General features: G+C 41.3%; 1 protein-coding gene across 1 annotated transcript in view; it reads right to left on the reverse strand.

Moving 5' to 3' along the window:
- Positions 1–22062, reverse strand: part of ZNF277 (zinc finger protein 277) — a 120684-nt gene that overhangs the window by 37794 nt on the left and 60828 nt on the right. The window contains exon 5 of the mRNA XM_077468374.1: positions 3371–3462. Within this exon, the coding sequence (XP_077324500.1) occupies positions 3371–3462 (92 nt within the window). The remainder of the gene's footprint in view (positions 1–3370; positions 3463–22062) is intronic.

A 22062-nucleotide genomic window follows, 5' to 3' on the forward strand; every position in this document is an offset into this window, starting at 1 on the left:
TCTACATCATGCATGTTTTAGGTCTTTGACTCATAGTATTAAATTAAGATACAGCCAGGCAACTAGCAAAAAAGGAGACCAATATTGGTAGCTTCCATAGTTCTCTTATGATAGATTTTCTTTAAGGGCCACAAGGTTCACCCCACAGAAATGCAGTCTTGATATGTTTCAGATGCTTTTCTGCATGTGCGTTTATGATGCATTCCAGTGCATTATTCGCCCTTTTTTTTCTTAACCTTAACCACTTCCCAACCGGCGCACGACCATTTACGTCGGCAGAATGGCATGGGCAGGCAAATTGACGTACAGGTACGTCCATTTGAAATTTCCGCCCTGCCATCGCGTGCCGGTTGGGACCCCCGGGTGTCGGGTCATGGATCCCGTGGACTCTATCACCACGGGGATACCTGCGATCGTCTCACGGTGAGGCTGAACAGGGAGATGCGGAAGTAAACAGCATCTCTCCATTCTGCCTAGCAACAAGTGACACTGATCTCTGCTCACTAACACACAGAAATTGTAATATGAAGGAGAAGGCATCTCACCGCTCCAGGAACACATGCAGGCTGTAAACTGTCTCTACGGCTGGGAAGCCACAGGTGCTGGCTATTACCACTAGCAACAGACGAAAAACAAGCTCTGGACTGCTGCACTCTTCAGAAGACCACTTTCTTTTATTGGAAAATCACATCAAAGCTCAACAAACACAGCGAAAAAGGAAAAATTGTTGACGTTTCGCACTAGCTGTATTCTTGGTATAAGCACTACAGCTTGTGCGAAACGTCAGCAAGTTTTCCTTGTTCGCTGTGTTTGTTGAGCTTTGATGTGATTTTCCAATAAAAGAAAGTGGTCTTCTGAAGAGTGCAGCAGTCCAGAGCTTGTTTTTCATCTGTTCACTAATACACAGCTACGCCCCCCACAGTTAGTAACATGCCCCTAGGACACAATTAACCCCTACACTGCCACCCCCTGGTTAACCCCTTCACTGGCAGTGTCATTTACACAGGAATCTGTGCATTTGTATAGCACCGATTGCTGTATAAATGACAATGGTCCCAAAAATGTGTCAAAAAATGTCCGATGTGTCCGCCATAATGTCGCAGTCACAATAAAAAAATAAAAAATAAATAAATTTAAAAAAAAATCGCTGATCGCTGCCATTACTAGTAAAAAAAATAAAAAATGAATAAAAATTCAATAAAACTATCTCCTATTTTGTAAACGCTATAAATTTTGTGCAAACCAATCAATAATCGCTTATTGCGATTTTTTTACCAAAAATATGTAGAATAATACGCATCATCCTAAACTGAGGGAAAAAAATGTTTTTTTATATATTTTTGGGGGATATTTATTATAGCAAAAAGTAAAAAATAATGTGTTTTTTTCAAAATTGTCGCTCTTTTGTTTATAGCGCAAAAAATAAAAACCACAGGGGTGATCAAATACCATCTATTTGTGGGAAAAAAGGATCTAAATTTTGTTTGGGAGCCACGTCGCACGACCGCGCAATTGTCAGTTAAAGTGACGCAGTGCCGAATCGCAAAAAGTGGTCTGGTCTTAAGCCAACAAAATGCTCTGGTCTGAAAGTGGTTAAGAACAAGTATGTTCCAGTGTGATTTTGTGCGTTCCAGTGCATTTTGGATGCTTTTCACAGCGTTCCAGTACAGTCCAGTGCAGGAAAAATGCATTTTCTACTTTTGTTTCTGGAACTGTAACAAACTAGAACTGCAAGCACCAGTGTGAACTATGCCATTGAAAAATCTACTTTCTGTGTGTTTTTGATGCAGAATAAAAAAAAAACTGCATTGGACTGCATGTGGTGTGAACTGACCCTAACTGTAGGAAAACACCCTTTGGTACAGTAAATAAAAAAAAATATACTGCAATCCTGTTAAAAATAATAATCATACAACTGATTCTAATAAGGTCATTCCCTGGTATTGCCGCTTTACTATACTGTACAAAAATCTAGACAAATTGTGCTTGCAGCAGGAAAGTCAGCAACATATCTTCTAAACTTTCAGAGAACTCAAAATTACAGTAAAATAGTTGAGAAGAAAGACCCTTATCTTTGTTTATAGCTTTGTGATTTTAGCCTAAAGTCATTTTCAAAAGATTCCATATGCTGAAGTCTCGAGGGGTAAACAAAGTAATTGATTGTAAAGAATTTTCACTATTTAGTTTTTTCAGTTTTTTTTAGTTTGAGCCTGCTAGCTCTAACGCAGTTTTACGTATTAAAAAGTGTCGATAGTGAAAATCTATTCCTCAGGCGGAGAACATAAATCCTTATATATATATATATATATATATATATATATATATATATATATATATATATATATATATATATATATATATATATATATATATATATATATATATATTTCTCATAAAAACAGTGCTTAATATTAAAAAAAATAACAACAAAAAACACAAAACAAAACAATTCTGAATGCAAATGTGTGCAGATGGCAGTTGTGTTGTGGCCCCATTTTTGTTTTGTTTTCCTGTGGAAAGTGTAAGGCTACAGGTTTTTCTTTCGGCCCCTTTCACAGGGGCGGATAGAATTGTGCTTTTAGCTGCGGACAGATGACGTTATCCACCTCAGCTAAATGCACACAATGCTTTCCTATGGCCCCATTCACACACTGCGTTTAGTGATGGTTTTGTTACATGTGGTTTTGTGCAAATAGAAAAAATAAAGTTGACTGCGTCCAGGAACGATTTACTGCAGCTATCTGCACATAACTGCAGGTAATCGCAGTGTGCTATTTCTCCTGTAGATAGCAGCGGCAACAAGGAAAGAAAAACAATAGGAAGCACATCAGAAATGGCAAGAATTTTCCAAATGCAGCTAAACGCAGCCGCATGCAAACGCAGCTAAACGCAATGTACAACTGCAAGTGAACGCTGTGCCAGGATTCTCTGAATTTCAAAATAACAAAACATGCTTTTAACAGCGGCAGAACAGCCGCCCGTGTAAAAGGGGCCTTAGTTGGGCTGACGGGAGTGGTGAACAGATGTTTAAATGCATGTTTTTACTGTCCCTTGGCATCCATGGGAATAGAGCCTTACAGTGCAGTAAAGTCACTGCCAGGCTATGTTTAGGAGCCATGGTAATAGTACAGTCTGGTTAAAGGTCCAGTAAAGTGAAAGTCAAAGCATTTATGACTTCTGCAATTTTCTTCCTCCTACTTTTATTTTTGGTGGTGGTACAGGTTCTTTAAAAATGGTATAGCCTTTCCAAATTTTGGATGCAATGCATAATTCTTTGAGGTTTATGAATTTCCAGATCCTGAAGTAAACAACACACTTATATTAGTTAGCAATGCAAAAAAAAATCATAACAAAAGGAATAAAAACGAACCTGTTTACTTTAAACTCCTCATCACAAAACATGCACAGCCTCTGAAAACTTGTATCGGATCTCTCACTCTGCTGCTGTTCCAAAATGATTCTCTGTTAAATTATACAAACATAAATGTATTATGGCATATGACAATATAAGGTATGAAATGAAAAAAAAAACCCACATCCAAAAATCTCAACCAAATTTTTTCGATAAAAGTACACTAATCATTATTAGTGAATACAAATACAACATTTCTGCTAAAGCTCAGCCGACTGGAGCCGTGTGCAGGCAGCCTATGTTACCTTACGGGAATGCAGCAGCTGCACAAACACAGCCACAGAAACTCATCTGACAGGCGTGTGGTGCAGGTGTATGGCCCCAAACAAAAACAGTGTGCATTCAGTGCCACTTACCTACACCTGTTAAATTAGGACCTGTGGTTGTGCTTGTACAGCTGCTTATTGCCCTTACAGCAGAGGTCGGCAACCTGTCTATCGCGAGCAGGTGATGGGTAGATCACCTCCCTTGGTTGCCAAACCCAGAACCTATAGACATCCATACTGCCCTCCTATTCCTGCACAATCATTGTCAGAGCACATCACTAGTATATATTATATATATATATATATGAGCTTATCAACCTTTAGTCTATAATATAAATGGGGGGAGGGTTCTACAGGGGTCACCCCGATATACAGAGATGACAACCCAGGCTGCGATCTCTGATAAATATATCCTCCATCTACAAACTGTGGATCCCACCACCCCCCTCCTCCACTTTGACCCTCCCTTCCCCCCTTGCTGTCAAAATGGAGAACGGGGAAGGGGACGGTAAATGTGTCACTTACGAGCCCCTTCCTTTTCTGAATGAACACAATAAGTGAAAGGTACAGATCACTGGCTGTATTTACTATAGTTCAGTTTGTGAATGAACATGAACCTGCTCAGCATAGAGCACTTCCCATTGTTCACTGTCCAGTGCAGCTGAGGCTGCAGAGAAGGGGACAGAGGAATCTCTGTCCTCTGTCCTTTTCTCAGTCTCAAATGTGAGACATCAAGGGATCTATTTAGGCCTCTGATATTTCACAAAGCAGGGCTCCTAAAAAAAAAAAAAAAAAAAAAAAAAAAAAAAAGGAATAAATAGTAAAATAAATAAAAACTAAAATAAAAAGCTACTGACACCGTCCACAAACCATCCAGTGCCTTACCGACACAGTAAACGGCTCTACTGACTGACATGTCCACTTTTAAGGTAGGCCAAGTTTATATTTTACAATGACATTTGTTTTATTATATTTTTTCCTTACTATTTAGGTAGGTTTTTTTATTTTATTTTTATTTTTTTAAAGGCGATATCCAGTTTGCAAAGGTTGCCTATCCCTAGGTTAGAGGATAGAAGCAGTTAGGGGACATTTGTTTAACTGCAATGCCAAAAGTCCCACACCAAGAAATATTGTTCTGGGAAAACCCAACGTATAATAGAAAAATATCTCTATAATAAATATATAATTATTTATGAGGGAGGAAGAAGGAGGAAGGAGGAGGAAGAAGGAGGAAGAAGAGGGAAGAGGGGGAAGAGTAGGAAGAGGAGGAGGAATAACAGATATGGTTTAAAAAAGGTCAGTGGGAACTACCCCTTGGCTTCAAACCAGCATCAATCCTTACACTTGCACAAGTCAGGGATTTTGTAGAATTAGAGTCAGGTGTACGATTACTAATTATACCAAGCATGATCGTCAATTTCATATGTGGGTTAAAAAACAGTCATTAACTGAAACAGCTATGCAAGAGGCCTACAACTGGGTGAGGAACAGCCACACTCTGCTACTAAGGTGAGGTTGTGGATTCAGATCACCATGGCAAGACTAAGAACAGCAAAACGACACAAGGTAGGCAATACCTTATCAGCAAGGTCTCTAGTAAAGATTTCAAAGCAGGCTGGAGTTTTAAGATGTGCTGTTCAAGCTCTTTTGAAGCAGCACAAAGAAACGGGTCTGGCTGAGGACCGTAGACTCATTGGTTGGCCAAGAAAACTTAATGCAGCAGATGAAAGGCACTTCATGCTTACCTTCCTTCAACAACAGAAGATGTCCAGCAGTGCCATCAGAACAGAACTGGCGGAAACCCATGGGACCCAGGTGCATCAATTTACTGTCCAGAGAAGTCTGACAAGAAGTGGTCTTCATGGAAGAATTGAGGCCAAAAAGCCACACCTCAGACATGCAAACAATTTTGTACAAAAACAAAAAGGAACTGGGGTGCAGTAAAATGGCAGTAGGTGCTCTGGACTAATGAGTCAAAATGTAAAATATTTGGCTGTAGCGGGAGACAGTTTGCTTGCTGAAAGGATGGAGCGTGGTACAATAATGAATGATCCCAAACATATAGCCAATGTAAATAGATGAAAAATATATAAAACAGCGCTAGCAGCCTATATCAAGCAATATACAGCCTAATAAGCAGTGCCTAATGTATCAATGTTAAGAGAAAACAAAAACATAAAATCTATAAATGCTCAGGTGCTTCAGTGAAAAGTGCAACGGTGCTCCAAAACTTTTGAGCCGGTGATGCGGCTCCCCCTTTGGTGTCCCCACTCACCAAAATAATTGGATCCTCAGCTTCGCAGTCTGAGATCAAAAAGGCATTCATCAAATGATCTGAGGATATGCTGGATGGTTCCTCAGTAAAATCTTGCAGGAAGACATTTTAAGACAGGAAGGATATACCACACTCCATAGATGGGGAAAGAGAGAGAACTCCTAGTGAAATAACGTTTTGGCATCAATTATCACGCGCAATCAACTTACAGGATTTTTGCCAAAAACAGGCATCAGTAAAAAAAAATCATCCGAATTCACCGTTGAATGGCGTGCGTTCCACAGAGATGGAAATTTACATCAATGGTTTACGTGGATGCTTTTCACCCCTCCTCCAGGGTGTCATCAAGGACATCACTTTTGGTTCCATTACGATCTATATATACCCTAGGGAAGATAGAACCTCCCTCTATGCAGTAAAAAAAAAGGACCAATTACCATCTGTGCATGGAAGACAGACACTTCCTCCTTTTACATAATTTCCTGTTGCCAAGTATAAAACTTTAATAACAAACACTTTAAAAGAACAATTTATCTGTTGAGCTATATGACAACAATGAAAACAAATAACGCGATAGACATATGCAAAAGATTTCCAATATATAAATAACAAATGAATAAACAATTGAAAAAAACAAAAAAAAAAAAAAAAAAACAACATTAAAAACAAAATTCTCTCAAATCAGAATAGCAATTGAACAAAAAATAAATAAAAAATTGAGCTCTAATTCAATGTTAAGGCCATGGGGACTGAAAGTCCGGAGTTTATGGATCCATTGGGTCTCATTCTGTGAGATGGCTCTCCTGAGATTGGAACCTCTCCAAAGTTCCTCCACCCCATCTATCCCACAGAATGGGAGGCCCCCTGGATCTCTATTGTGGAACAATCTAAAAATGATTGGACAGGCCATGGTGTTAATACCATTAAATCCAAATGAGGTCCCTCAATAGCATCAGGTGAGCATAAAGATAAATTGAAACAACTCCAGGACTTTGTAGATAAATTAGATAAAGACATTCAAAAGAAAAAATATTATTTTAGGGATACCAATGATTATACATCTAAGTGTATAGATGGCAGGAAACCAATGAAGATCAAAATACTGTTCCTAGAGCTTCAACTGAGCAAAGGGAATCCATTCCAGATAATCCCAAAACCCCAACCAAATATGATGGACCTCGGAGAGACTAAGAGGGGAGTACCAGGGTGGAGAAAGTTCCAAACCAAGAACTCCCCCAATACGGAGTTCCAACTTATAACTGATTTGAACCCTTGAGATATGATCATCCTCCTAATAGAGGGTTTTATAATCAAAGAGGTTATGATCATAGGGCAGGTTATGGTGGTCCTTCTTGGACCCCAACCATTCCAGTTACTACCCTCCACCCAATAGGGGTCGAGGATGGTATCCTAATAATTATCGGGGGGATTTTCAGAGAAGGGGTTCTGGGGGACCGCTCTTGAGGGGAAGAGGAGGGCTGGCCCCCAGGGGACGTGGGAAGGATTACAATCCACCAGACACGAGGGAGGAGGAATGGAGACCATGGTATCCCATGTCACCCCAAACGCATCTGGATGGAGAAAGAAGAGAAGGGCAAGAGGATTCTGGGAGGTAAAGGCAAAAGAAAGAGAAATATAATGGAAGGAATTTTTAATTTGAGGGAGGTTATCTTTTCAGAAGATAAGCTCAACGTTTTAGAATTGGGTCTTAAATATGCGTTACAGGAATTTTAATGTTTTTATTGTTTTCCAAAAATGTATAAGAAAACTGAACATTAAAAAGTTTTATGCTAATAGTAGTTCATCAGCGGATCAATCTAGTGAGAAGTATCAGCATACTTCCTTAAAAAAAAAAAAAAAAAAAAAAAAAAAAAATCAATTTTCAATCCTAAAATCACCAATAACCACTTGGTGGGAGAATTTAAGTCTTTGGTTAAGCAAGATTTGGACAAAATGAATATTCGTTCGAGTAGACAAAAAAGATTTGGAAAGAGGTTTAGAGCTGTTAGAAAATAAAAAGGGATCAGTGGACAAAGGGGGAGGGGGGTCTCATTCTAAATAAAGCTGACTATTTGGAAGAGTTGGATAGTTAGTTGGAAAGAGTGAGATATATGAAAAATGAAAGGGGAATCCTACTAACAAATTTAGAGCCAAATTGAAAGGCTAATTAAAAAGGAGCTAAAAGAGGACGGCATTAAAAAAAATAAAAAATAAGCAAGATATCCTATTCCAGATGCACCTAAAGTTCTGGTCATTTACCCAGTTATCCAAAATGCATAAGAATTCACTTCTACCAGGCAGACCTATAGTTAGTGGAGTTGACTGTTTTCTAGTCTAGGGGGATATTCGGATTGTTTTTTGCAACTGCTTACTCAAAAATGTCCCGCATATTTAAAAAGATAGTAAAGATTTAATTGAACTGATCAAACCCATGACTATAAATATATACATTTTAGCTAGTGTTGATGTAAACTCCCTTTATACCAATATACAGCAGCACCATGCATTAACAGCTATTGAGTGGGTACTGGGAAGTACGAATATTAAAAAGAAGTCTTTTTCTTTTAGAGGCTCTGGATGTGGCAATGAGCCACAATTTCTTTTGGCACGAAAAAAACTACTATAGACAGAAGAGGGGTGTGGCCAGAGCTTAGATTCTACAAGCGATACATAGATGACATAATAGTATGGGCAGGATCGCAGGAATCGTTCTGTAGTTTTCTGGAGAAGATGGGGAATAACCCCTATGGCATCTCTTTCTCAGAAACCTATAGTCATCATAAAATGTAAATTTTTTAGATCTTACCATATACAAAAGACAAGGGAAAACTATTTACCAAGACCTTCAAGTATGTATATAGAAATGGTTACATCCCTTTATGTAGTTGCCACCATCCTATATGGCTGGGTGGCATCCCTAAAAGCCAGATGTTGAGAGTAAGAAGGAATTTCAATAAAAAAGAAGATTATGATACACAAGCGGAATTGGTTTTGGAACGATTTCATGAAAAGGGGTACAATCTAAAAAAATCTAAAGAGAACTAAAGAAACCATTGTCGAGTTAGATAGGGAAAATTTGTTTCAAAAGAAAGCTAAAAGGCAGAAAGATTATGGTGTGGCTTTCTTAACTGGATATAACCAACAATATAAACAGTTTGAAAAAACAATTAGGGAACACTGGCCTCTGTTATTGGAAGACAGAGCTTAAAAAAGCCCAGGTTTATTTATCAGAAACCTCCAACACTCAGGCTAAAATTGTCACACAAGGTTATTAATCCTCCCAAGAAGTTATTTACATTTTGGATCAAACTTTTTTTTGTTTTTTGTTTTTTTTGTTGTGGTAGATGTGTGATGTGTAAAACCTCCAAAACATAGGAAAAGCAAAACTACCCACTTCAGTTCCTTTTCTGAAGGTAGGTCTTTTGAAATAAAAAAAAAAAAAAATCATCATCACTTGTGGGACCACACGTTACCTACCTCATCTTGTCCATGTGGTCTACAATACGTGGGCAGGACCACGAGAAAATTAGGGGCAAGGCTTAGGGAGCATGTCAATAGAATCAAAAAAGGCTATAAACACCATGGCCTGTCTAATCATTTCAATTGTTCCACAATAGAGATCCAGGGGGCCTCACATTCTAAGGGATAGAACATTGGAAAGGTTCCAATCTCAGGAGAGCCATCTCACAGAATGAGACCCAATGGATCCATAGGCTCCTAAGTCCCTTTGGCCTTAACATTGAATTAGATCAATTGTTTTTTGTCCAATTGGTAATATGATTTGAGAGAATTCCCCCCCCCCTTTTTAATTTTATTTAAAATGTATTTCCATTTTATTTTTATTTCTATTTTTTTTTTTTCTCTTTCAATTAATTTTTATTAATTGTTCTTCATATATTGGAAATCTTTTGCATATGTATATTGCATTAGTTGCTTTCATTGTTGTCAAATAGCTAAACAGATAAATTGTTCTTTTAAAGGGTTTGTTATTAAAGTTTTATACTTGGCAACGGGACATTATGTAAAAGGAGGAAGTGAGTGGCTGTCTTCCATACACAGATTATATTTGGTTATTTTTTACTGCATAGAGGGAGGTTCCATCTTCCATACACAGATGGTAATTGGTCATTTTTTACTGCATAAAGAGAGGTTCTATCTTCCCTAGGGTATAAATAGATTGCAATGGAACCCGGAAGTGATGTCCTTGACAATGCCCTGACATACTTTCGGTTTGTGTTAACCATTGATGCAAATTTCCATCTCCGTGGAACGCACGCCATTCATCTGCGAACTCGGATGATTTTTTTTTACCGATGCCTGTTTTTGGAAAAAATCCTGTAAGTTGCACACTGAATGCACTTCATAATTGATGTCAAACATTATTTTACTAAGAGTTCTCTCTCCGTTTCGCCATCTATGGAGTGTGGTATAACCTTCATGTCTTAGTAAAATCTTGCAGGGAGATTTTTTGAGGAACCATCCAGCATATCCGCCGATCATTTGATCAATGCCTTTTTGATCCCAGACTGCGAAGCTGAGGATCCAATTATTTTGGTGAGTGGGAACACCAAAGGGGAACCGATTTACCGACTCAAAGGTTTTGGCACTTTTCACTGAAGCACTTATAGATTTGATGTTTTTGTTTTCTCTTAACATTGATACATTAGGCACTGTTTATTAGGATGTATATTGCTTGATATAGGCTGCTAGCGCTGTTTTATATATTTTTCATTGCTTTAAGGTTGTAGCACCTTTGTGCAGCAGCTGCGGTCTTCCTATTAATTTTTCATTTATTCATATTTCACGATCTGAGTTTACTCTCCAGAGCGAGTTTTTGAATTAGATATAATGTAAATACGAGCCAACTTCAGTGTAAAGAAGGAGTCCTGGAAGTGAAGACTTGGATCTTTCCAACATTTCAACATCAAGTCTGCCTGGGATTAAACGAGGAGACAGAAAAGGATCAAAGATCTGGGGTTGGTTCTCCAAGATGTTTGGAACAACATACCTACCTACATACCTAGTTCCAGTTAAAAAACCAGTGTGCAAGTGTACCTAGAAAAATTGATGCAGTTTTGCAGGCAATGGGTGGTCACACCAAATGTTGATTTAATTTGGATTCCTCTTCATCTACTTTTGTACAATACTGTATACAGTATATGTACACACTAATATTGAACTCATTTTCTCTTGGGTGCAAGCATATTGCATGTGGCAGTTTTACCACATCTGCTTAACATCTGTTGCATTTTGCTAACACATGGCTCAGGGATTTTAGGTATTAACATTCACTTCAAAGCCGCAGAGTTGAAATATAAAACAATAGTACTAAATATTATGTTTTCAAAGCAACTATGTGGCAATCAATTAAAATGAATCTATTTAAACCATATATATCATATATCATATTATATCAGAAATACAGGCAATGTAGTAATACTACAGGTGGACAGTAGATGGGAGTTCTCTCAACTCCTGATATATAACCCGTGGTTAAGACATTCCTTTATAAGTAGTAATGCATAATGCAAGAGAAAAGGAGAGAAATGGCAGCTACCGGATGCATGGAGGCCAAACATCACAGAGGCATAGGAGCACTAAGGGGGGGGGGGGGGGGGGGGTTGTCTCTTAAGAATTTTTTTATAATATATATATCTGTGGCTGGCCCGTACGGAAATCAGCGGGAGGGGGAGGGGAGATGGGAGAGCCTGTTAGCATCTGCAGGGCATGCAGCACCTGGACATTAGGGCAGTGAGGCAGGGCACTGATCAGAGCTATCAGTTTGTTCAGCAGTGTCTTGCAGAACAATTATGCTATAAATTCATGGGCACTGAAGTGAGATTAGAGCAGAAGGAGAAATAAGGGGGGGGAGCAAGAGGAGGAGACTGTTAGCAGTGATACAGTGCATCAGTGCATCCGAAAAGTATTCATACAATTCACATGTTACAGCCTTATTGCAAAATTGATTAACCACTTGGGATCCGCGCTATTGCAAAATGACGGCAACAGCGCGGACCCACATTTCCGGGACTACGTCTATTGACGTGGTCCCGGTTACGAGCGGCCTGCGCGCCCCCTGAGGGGCGCGCGCGGCGCGCTCTGTGATCGGCGAGTCCGTGAGACTCGCCTGATCACCGATCCGTGTAAGGGGTCGATCCCGACCCCTTATCACGTGATCAGCTGTCAGCCAATGACAGCTGATCATGTGATAAAACGGAGCCGGTAATCGGCTAGTATTCCTCCTCGCGCTGACAGCGCGAGGAGAAAAAAAAAGCCGATCGCCGGCGGCCGTGTTCGGGACATCAGTCCCGATCACGGCCAGCAATTTAAAACGGACACCTGCCCCCTGCCAGTGCCCACCTGCCACCCGCAGTGCCATCCTGAAATAAAGTAAGTGCCCCCCTGTCAGTGCCACCCAGCAGTGCCCATAGTGCCCACAGTGCCACCCAGCAGTGCCCACAGTGCCACCCAGCAGTGCCCACAGTGCCACCCAGCAGTGCCATCCACAGTGCCACCCAAAATCTGCCTCAAAGGTGCTGCACCCCAGTGCCGCCCATCAGTGCCCAGCAGTGCCGCCCATCAGTGCCCAGCAGTGCCGCCCATCAGTGCCCAGCAGTGCCACCTATCAGAGCCACCTATCAGTGCCACCTATCAGTGCCCATCAGTCCCATCTATCTGTGGTACCTATCAGTGCCCATCCGTGCCACCCATCCGTGCCACTTATCCGTGCCACCCATCCGTGCCATCTTATCTGTGCCCATCTTTGCCCATCAGTGCCGCCTTATCTGTGCCCATCGGTGCCGCCTTATCTGTGCCTATTAGTGCTGCCTTAACTATGCCTATCAGTGCCCACCAGTGCAGCCTATCAGTGCCCACCAATGCAGCCCATCAGTGCCCACCAATGCAGCCCATCAGTGCCCACCAATGCAGCCCATCAGTGCCCACCAATGCAGCCTATCAGTGCCGCCTAATCAGCGCACTTCAATGAAGGAGAAAAATGACCCGTTTGCAAAATTTTATAACAAACTATTAAAACATGATTTTTTTTTTTTTGCATCTTTTTTTGTTTGTTTAGCAAAAAATAAAACTCCGAGCTGTAACTAAATACCACCAAAAGAAAGCTCTATTTGTGGGAAAAAAATGATAAAAATTTCATTTGGGTACAGTGTTGTATGACCGCGTAATTGTCACTCAAAGTGCATCAGCGCTGAAAGCTGAAAATTGGTCTGGGACTGAGGGGGGTTTAAGTGCCCAGTAAGCAAGTGGTTAAAGTCATTCTTTTCCTAAAAATTCTGCAAACAATATCCCAGAATGACAATGTGAAAAGTTTGTTTGAAATCTTTACAAATTTATTAAAAATAAAAAACCAACTTTGGCACAAATTGCAGCCTCAAGTCTGAGTATGATTCTACAAGCTTTTTTCAGATCTCTCGAGATGTTCAATTGGGTCCAAGCCTGGTCTCTGGCTGGGCCACTCAAGGACATTCACAGAGTTGTCCTGTAGCCACTCATTTGTTATCTTGTCTGTGTGCTTAGGGTCGTTGTCCTGTTGAACCTTTGCTCCAGTCTGAGGACCAGAGCACTCTGGAGAACGTTTTCATCAAGGATGCCTCTGCACATTACTGCATTCATCTTTCCCTTGATACTGACTAGTCTCCCAGTTCCTGCCGCTTAAAAACATCCCCACAGCATGATGCTGCCACCACCATACTTCACTGTAGGGATGTTACTGCCCAGGAGATGAGCAGTGCCTGGTTTCCTCCAGACATGACGCATGCCATTTAGGCCAAAGAGTTCAATCTTTGTTTCAATAGACCAGAGAATTTTGTTTCTCATGGTCTGAGAGACCTTCAGGTGCCTTTTGGCAAACTTCAGGCAGGCTATCATGTGCCTTTTACTGAGAAGTGGTTTCCATCTAGCCATTCTACCATACAGGCCTGATTGGAGAAAGGTGAACCTTCCAGAAGAACAACCATCTCTGCAGTCAAAGAAACGCTGGAGCTCTGTCAGAGTGACTATTGGCTTCTTGGTCACCTCCCTGACTAAGGCCCCTTCATTGCTCAGTTTGGCTGGGCAGCCCACTCTAAGAAGAGTCCTGGTGGTTCCAAACTTCTTCAGTTTACGAATGATGGAGGCCACTGTGCTCATTGGGACCTTCAATGCTGCAGCCATTTTTCTTCCCCAGATCTGTGCCTCGATACAAGCCTGTCTCAGAGGTCTACAGACAATTGTGTGCACACTTATGCAACCATATTATTTTTTTTTTATTATTTTTACTTCCCTCCCCCTAAAAGATTTCAGTTTGTTTTTCAATGGAGTTGTACAGTTTATAGGTCACAATAAAAGGTGGTTAAAGTTCTGAAAGGATTCATCTTTGTCTCATTTTTACATCACAGAAATCTGACATTTTAACAGGGTGTATAGACTTTTTATATCCACTGTAGAGAGGTGTGTGCTCTTTCAAATCATGTCTAATAAACTGAATTTACCAAAGGTGGACTCCAATCAAGTTGTAGAACTATCTCAAGTATGATCAGTGGAAACAGGATCCACCCACGCTCAATTTTTGAGTGCCATTGCAAAGGCTGTGAATACTTATGTACATGTGATTTTTTTCCATTTTTATTTTTAATAAATTTGCAAAGATTTCAAAAACAAACTTCTTTCATGTTGGCATTATGGGGTATTGTTTGTAGAATTTGAGGAAACGAATGAATTGAATCAATTTTGGAATAAGGCTGTAACATAACAAAATATAATTGCTTATTTTGGAATTACACTTTGAATATAATAATTTTGTTTGTGTCACACTGCACATGCGAATAGGTTTTGTATATGATTAAATAAAAGTATATATGGTTTTGAGGATTAAAAAAAATAAAAATAAACGTACTATGTATGATAGTGGCCTGTATGTATGTATGTATGTATGTATGTATGCGCCTAGATGAATGTCTGTTTTTGATATAAAAAAAAAAACAAAAAAAAAAAACAAACATACAAAGTAATGTATATTAAGTTTAAATTTTTTTTTTTTTTTTTTTTTTTTTTTAATACAGCACAAGGGACGGTACTTTTATTGAATAAGAAAGGTCCCATAAGGCTGGTGGCTGCCCTCTTAAGGCCCGTACACACAATACGAAAATCAGAAGTAAAATTTCCTTCCAACAAACAATCTGCTGATTTTCAGATCGTTAGCATGGTGCTTTTGATTCAGTTTTTTCGGAAGATGAAGCTGGATGTGCAGACTATAAAATGTTTGTCATACGCAAACTCAACGTCCGATTTTATCCTGTAATTAGTACGGTTTTCGTACAAAAAAAAAAAATTCTAAAAAGAGCAAGACTACGCATGCTCAGAAACGAAAGAACACATACAAAACAATTCAACACATTATGTCACTTCTAAAGATGTATCCTGTCATACGAAAATTTTTATATGGCGAGTTACCTCTTCACTTTCGACATGAGACTAGCATGCAACAAAAAACGCATGAACGGTCATCCGAAAATCTAACCGTGTGTACTAGGCTTTAGTTGATATCACTTTGCACAATGAGAAATGCTCCATTAACCACTTAACAACCGGCCCATAGCCCAATGACGGCTACAGGGCGGTTGCTTAACTCGGTGAGGCAGTCATATGACGTCCTACCAGAATTTCGCTCTCACGCGCCCCCTGGGGCACGCACTCGAGAGCATCCGTGACCGTCACGGTAAATGGCCGCTCATCGTGGCCGTTTACCACGTAATCGCTCCGTCAAATGACGGAGCGATCACTTGTAAACAAACCGGCGTCATGTTATGACACCGGTTCCTCCCTCCCCTCTCTGTACCGATCGGTACAGTGGAGGGGGAGAGATCGGTGTCAGCAGCGCTGTGGGCTTGATCTGCAGTGCCCACCGACAATTAACCCCTCAATTCCCTGCCAATACTATGCAATACCCAGCAATGTCCTGCCGATACTCTGCAATACCCGGACAATACTCTGCAATGCCCAGCAATGCCCTGCCAATACTCTGCAATACCCAGCAATACTCTGCAATAGCCTGCAATACCCTGCCAATACTCTGCAATAAATTGCCATACCCAGTCATAGTCGGTGATACCCTGCAATACCCAGCCATAGTCGGTGATACCCTGCAATATCCAGCCATAGTCGGTGATACCCTGCAATACCCAGCCATACCCGGTGATACCCTGCAATAGCCAGCCATACCCGGTGATACTCTGCAATAGCCAGCCATACCCGGTGATACTCTGCAATAGCCAGCCATACCCGGTGATACTCTGCAATAGCCAGCCATACCCGGTGATACTCTGCAATAGCCAGCCATACCCGGTGATACTCTGCAATAGCCAGCCATATTCAGCCACTCTGATACCCTGCAATACTCGGCCATGCTCAGTCATACTCTGATACCCTGCAATACCCAGCCATACTCGGTCATACTCAGCCATACTCGGGGATACCCTGCAATACTCGGTGATGCGCAGCCATGCTTGGCTGTACTCAACCTCTGTATGTGGCCAGGCTTTGGAAGTTTCACACATGTGAGATCGCTGTACTCGGGAGGAGTAGGAGAATCAATTTTGGGGTGTCATTTTTGGTATGTACATGCTATGTGTTAGAAATATTGTATAAATGGACAACTTTGTGTTAAAAAAAATGCATTTTAACCACTTCCCGCACGCCGGCCATCATATGACGTTCTGGACTTTGTGCGGGGATATTTGAATGATGCCTGCAGCTACAGGCATCATTCAGATATCAGCTTTTTCAGCCAGTGATTCCCTACACCATTAGAACAATCATAGCAGCTGTTCCACTGCTTGATCATTCTTACAGGAGGCGAGAGGGGATGCCCCCCCTCCCTCCGGTGCGTCTACCGACTCGCCAATACGATCAAAGCCAGAATCTTTTTTTTCTGTTTTTTTTTTTCAGGCTTTCCAGCCTTAGAGGTGAGATGTGGGGTCTTATTGACCCTATATCCCACGGTAAAGAGGACCTGTCATGTCATATTCCTATTACAAGAGATGTTTACATTCCTTGTAATAGGAATAAAAGTGATCAAAAAATGTATTTTTGGGGAAAAAAAAAGTCAAACTAAAAAAGCAATAATTTTGGCTCTAGACCTCCTCTGTAACTCAAAACATGTAACCAGTAAAAAAAATGAAAGCGTTGCCTATGGGGATTTTTAAGTAGCGACGTTTGGCGCCATTCCACAAGCGTGTGCAATTTGAAGGGTGACATGTTAGGTATCTGTTTACTCTGCGTAACTTCATCTTTCACATTATGCAAAAACATTGGGCTAACTTTACTGTTTTGTTTTTTTTAAAGCACAAAACTTTTCCCCTAAAAAAACACGTTCGAAAAATTGCTGCACAAATACCGTGCGAGATAAAAAGTTGCAACGACCACCATTGTATTCTCTAGGGTCTTTGCTAAAAAAACAAATATATAATGTTTTGGGGTTCTATGTAATTTTCTAGCAAATAAACTATGATTTTTACATGTAGGAGAGAAATGTCAGAATTGGCCTGGGTGCTCCAGAACGTCTGAAGGTGCTCCCTGCATGTTGGGCCTCTGTATGTGGCCAGGCTGTGTAAAAGTCTCACACATGTGCTATCGCCATACTCGAGAGTAATAGCAGAATGTGTTTTGGGGTGTAATTTGTGGTATGCATATGCTGTGTGTGAGAAATAACCTGCTAATATGACAATTTTGTGAAAAAAAAAAAAAAGAAAAAAAAAAATCTTGATTTTTCAAAGAATTGTGGGGAAAAAAATTACAACTTCAAAAAACTCATCATGTCTTCTTTCCAAAAAGGGGTCATTTTGGGGGTATTTATACTTTTCTGGCATGTTAGGGTCTCAAGAAATGAGATAGGCCGTCAGTACTTCATGTGTGATCAATTTTCAGATATTGGCACCATAGCGTGTGGACTCTATAACTTTCACAAAGACCAAATAATATCCACCAATTTGTACTTATTTTTACCAAAGATATGTAGTGGTATAAATTTTTGCCAAAATTTATGAAGAAAAATTACTAATCTGCTAAATTTTATAACAGAAACAAAGAAAATAAATTCACCAAATTTTCGGTCTTTTTGCTTTTATAGCACAAAAAAAAAAAAAACCAGCGGTGATTAAATACCACCAAAAGAAAGCTCTATTTGTGTGAAAAAAAGGACAAATATTTCATAGGGGTACAGTGTTGCATGACTGAGTAATTGTCATTCAAAATGTGAGAGCACCGAAAGCTGAAAATTGGTCTGGTTATTAAGGGTGTTTAAGTGCCCAGTGGTCAAGTGGTTAATGGAAAACTGGCAAATGAATTTAAGGTCCAACTCCTCCATTCATACAGCACTTTTCATTGCAGGAAGCGATAGAACTTTTATGACACACAGAACACTTTTTTATTATACAATTTTATAATTATAAAATGGTTACATTTATAAAGCACCAACAGTTTGTGCAGTGCTTTACAATGTGAGGGCAGACAGTACAAGTACAATACAATGGTTAGGTGGATGCAGAATAGACTTCTCGGAAGGAAAAACATTTTCAGGGATCGCCTAAAAGTGGACAAAGTAGGGGGTAGTCGGACAGATTGGGGTAGGGAATTCCAAAGGATGGGAGAGGCTCTGGAGAGGTCCGGGAGGCAAGCATGAGAGGAGGGGACGACAGAAGAACTAAAGAGCAGGAGGTCTTAGAAGGAATGAAGAAAATGATCTGTTTGGTATTTTGAGATTAGGCTAGTGATGTAGCTGGGGATTGAGTTGTGAATTGCTTTGCAAGTTGTTAGTATTTTTAAACGTAATTCATTGGGTGAGTGGCAGCCAATAGAGGGATTGGTAGCAATAGAGGGGTAGCAGACGCTGAGTGGTTTGTAAGGTGGAGGAGTCTGGCAGCAGCACTCACGTCGGACTGAATAGGGTATAGCCTATGTAATGGTAAGCCAATAAGGAAAGAGTTACAGTAGTTGAGGCGCTTTGTGATGCCATTGGTTAGGAAAGGGCATACAGTATTTTGGAGATGTGGTGGTTGAGGCGACAAGCTTTTTTAAAGTGATTGGATGTGGGGACCGAAATCAGCGCTCAGAGTCCAGGATTACACCTAGCAACCAGGCATGTGGGGATGGGTTGACTGTTGTGCCATTGATCTTGACAGAGAAGTCAGGGGAAAAGGCACATGGAGAAGGAAATATTATGAGCTTGGTTTTGGACAGGTTGATCCTTATGGTCCTGGGAAGAAATGAAGTGAAACATGGGATATGATGGCATTTCTAGTTATCATCCCTTATGGGAGAAAGGTAGGCTGGTTGAATTGAGGAAACTGCAGGGCTTTTCAGAATGGTATTCCCAAGGCATACAGTTTCTTCATTATGGCCCCTTTCACATTGAGACGGTTTTCAGGCGCTACAGCGCTAAAAATAGCGCCTGTATAGGGCCTGAAAAAAAAACATCTTTCACTCCAGTGTGAAAGCCAGAGGGCTGTATTCATCGCTCCTAAACTGCTCCTACCCATTAAAATCAATGGGGCAGTGAGGCTACACCGTCGGCAAAGCGCCGCTTTGGTATGGATTTAAAGGGGAACACCTACTCTCAAAAACACGATGTGGGGGTCCTCCCAAAGTCCATACCAGACCCTTATATGAGCACACAGCCTGGCCGGTCAGGAAAGGGGGTGGGGACGAGTGAGCACCCCCCCCTCCTGAGCCGTACCAGGCCGCGTGCCCTCAACATGGGGGGGTGGGTGCTTTGGGAAAGGGGGGCCCTTGTCCCCATGTTGATGAGGACAAGGGTCTGTTCCCGACAACCCTGGCTGTTGGTTGTCGGGGTCTGCAGGTAGGGGGCTTATCGGAATCCGGGAGCCCCCTTTAATAAGGGTGCCCCCAGATCCTGGCCCCCCACCCTATGTGAATGATATGGGGTACATGGTACCCCTACCCATTCACCTGAGGGAAAAATGTGTTAATAAAAAAAACACAACATAGGTTTTTAAAAGTAGTTTATTAGACAGCGTGACCCCGCCCCTTATGCCTATATAAGTCGCCACGCAACGCGTCCCTGGCATTGCAGCCGGAGAGAGCGTCGTGTCAACATCGGAAGAAGAAGGCCGGCAACAGTGACAGAAGACCGGGCCAACGCAAGTAAAAGAGCTGGAAGAAGATAGCGGAGGCCCGGCAGAAAAACCGAAGAGCGGGACAAAACCCCCGAAGTCGGAAGAAGACCCACGGAGCGGTCTAATAAACTACTTTAAAAACCTGTGTTGTGTTTTTTTTATAAACACTTTTTCCCTCAGGTTAATGGGTAGGGGTACCATGGCTGGGATCTGGGGGCCACCTTATTAAAAGGGGGATCCCATATTCAGATAAAGCCCCCTGTCCGCAGACCTGGACAACAAATGGCCAGGGTTGTCGGGAAGCGGCCCTTGTCCTCATCAACATGGGGACAAGGTGCTTTGGGGTGGGGCCCCCCTTCCCCAAAGCTACCACCCCCCCATGTTGAGGGCACGCATCCTGGTTACGGCTCAAGGGGGGGGTGCTCGCTCGTCCCCACCCCCCTTTCCTGACCAACCGGGCTGCATGCTCGAATAAGGGTCTGGTATGGACTTTTGGTGGGCCCCCACGTCGTTTTTTCGGCGTAGGGGTTCCCCTTTAAATCCATACCAGGCAACGGGGCTCGCGAGGTGTCAATCTCGCCGATGGAGACGGCGACATTGGACTTCCTTTGCTAGTCCTGTCTACCTGCAGTCACATTCAAAATTAACAGACTTTACTCCGTATGTGGGCAAGTCCGTTCATTTGAACAGTCCGGCGGACCTCCGCCAAAAGTCCGGCGGATTGTCCACCGGACCTAGTCTGCCGGAAAAGTCCGCTCGTTCGGAAAGTCGAGCGGACCTCCACTGCAAAGTCCGACGGACTAAGTCTGCCAGATAGTCTGATCGTGTGTACGCAGCATTAGTCTTATGCCACAGACGCTCAAGAGTGCAGCTACGTTTTTTGAGAATTCTGGTGTCATCTGTTTGCCAGGGTTGTAGGGGTTGGTGGCCTGATTCTGTGTGTAGTAAGAGGGGAGGTGAGCTTGTCCAGGGCGGAAGACAGGGATCTATTGTAGATATCGTATTGTAGACATATATTCAATATAAGTACTGTTCCTGGTGCTGATTGGAAAAAAAAAAAAAAAAAAAAGGAGGAGGAGGAGGAAGTAGTCCACTGTGAGTCAAATGCATTTTGAATGATCTCAGAAGCACCCTATACCGATATTAAATTAATGCCATAGACACAAGTCCAAAGCCTGTTCACAGGCCATTTAGAGGGTGGTCAGATGTAAAAGTATCAGGCCTCAGGCAGGACAAAGTGTGGCACAAAAGTGTAATCTCAGGAGGAGCAGAAGCTGAAGTTGGACTATAAGCTTTGGAACACAGTATCAGACACTATTTCTTACTCACTCCATGTCTCCTGACACCAGCTGGCTCAAAGGCCATCACTGAAAAACGTCAGATCTATGGATAATCTCAGATTTATGGATTATCTTGTAATTTTCTGGGTATTCTTAGAATCACACAAACCATAATTACATAACATATATGAGATACAAAAAATTGCAAAAGATGCATTACTAGATCAAAAGATTTCTTAAACAGTTTGCTTTAATTATCAGCAAAGAAATAAACCACCATTAATTAACTACGCTGTGATTGTAGAGTGTATGCTTATATTTAATAAAAAATATTCAGAGAAGAAAAAGAAAAATTATATTACAAGCTAGTATTGTGAGATGGAAAGTAGCAATGCTTTGCTGTATAAAGTCTGATTTTTGTCTGGGAAATCAAAAAACTACCCCGACTGTCATTTTGTTGCCCACCTTTTCCTGGATGGGCCACTATCACAGGAAGGCAACAACTATTTGGTCCCTAAAAGCCTTAGCAAAAAATCCAAAAGGAACAGACATCTCAGATTCACCACTGTCCACATTCTTCCCACTGTCATCAATACCCAAAAAATCTACAGAAGCTTTTCAGGATTTATGAACAGACTCTGCCTCCTTATAAACATTGAAAGGCCTTCTTAACCACTTTCAGACCAGACCACTTTTTGAG

This window comes from Lithobates pipiens, unplaced genomic scaffold (assembly GCF_037356315.1).
Source record: "Lithobates pipiens isolate NorthernLeopardFrog02 unplaced genomic scaffold, aLitPip1_a1.2 Scaffold_8, whole genome shotgun sequence".
In the NCBI taxonomy this organism is placed as follows: domain Eukaryota; kingdom Metazoa; phylum Chordata; class Amphibia; order Anura; family Ranidae; genus Lithobates; species Lithobates pipiens.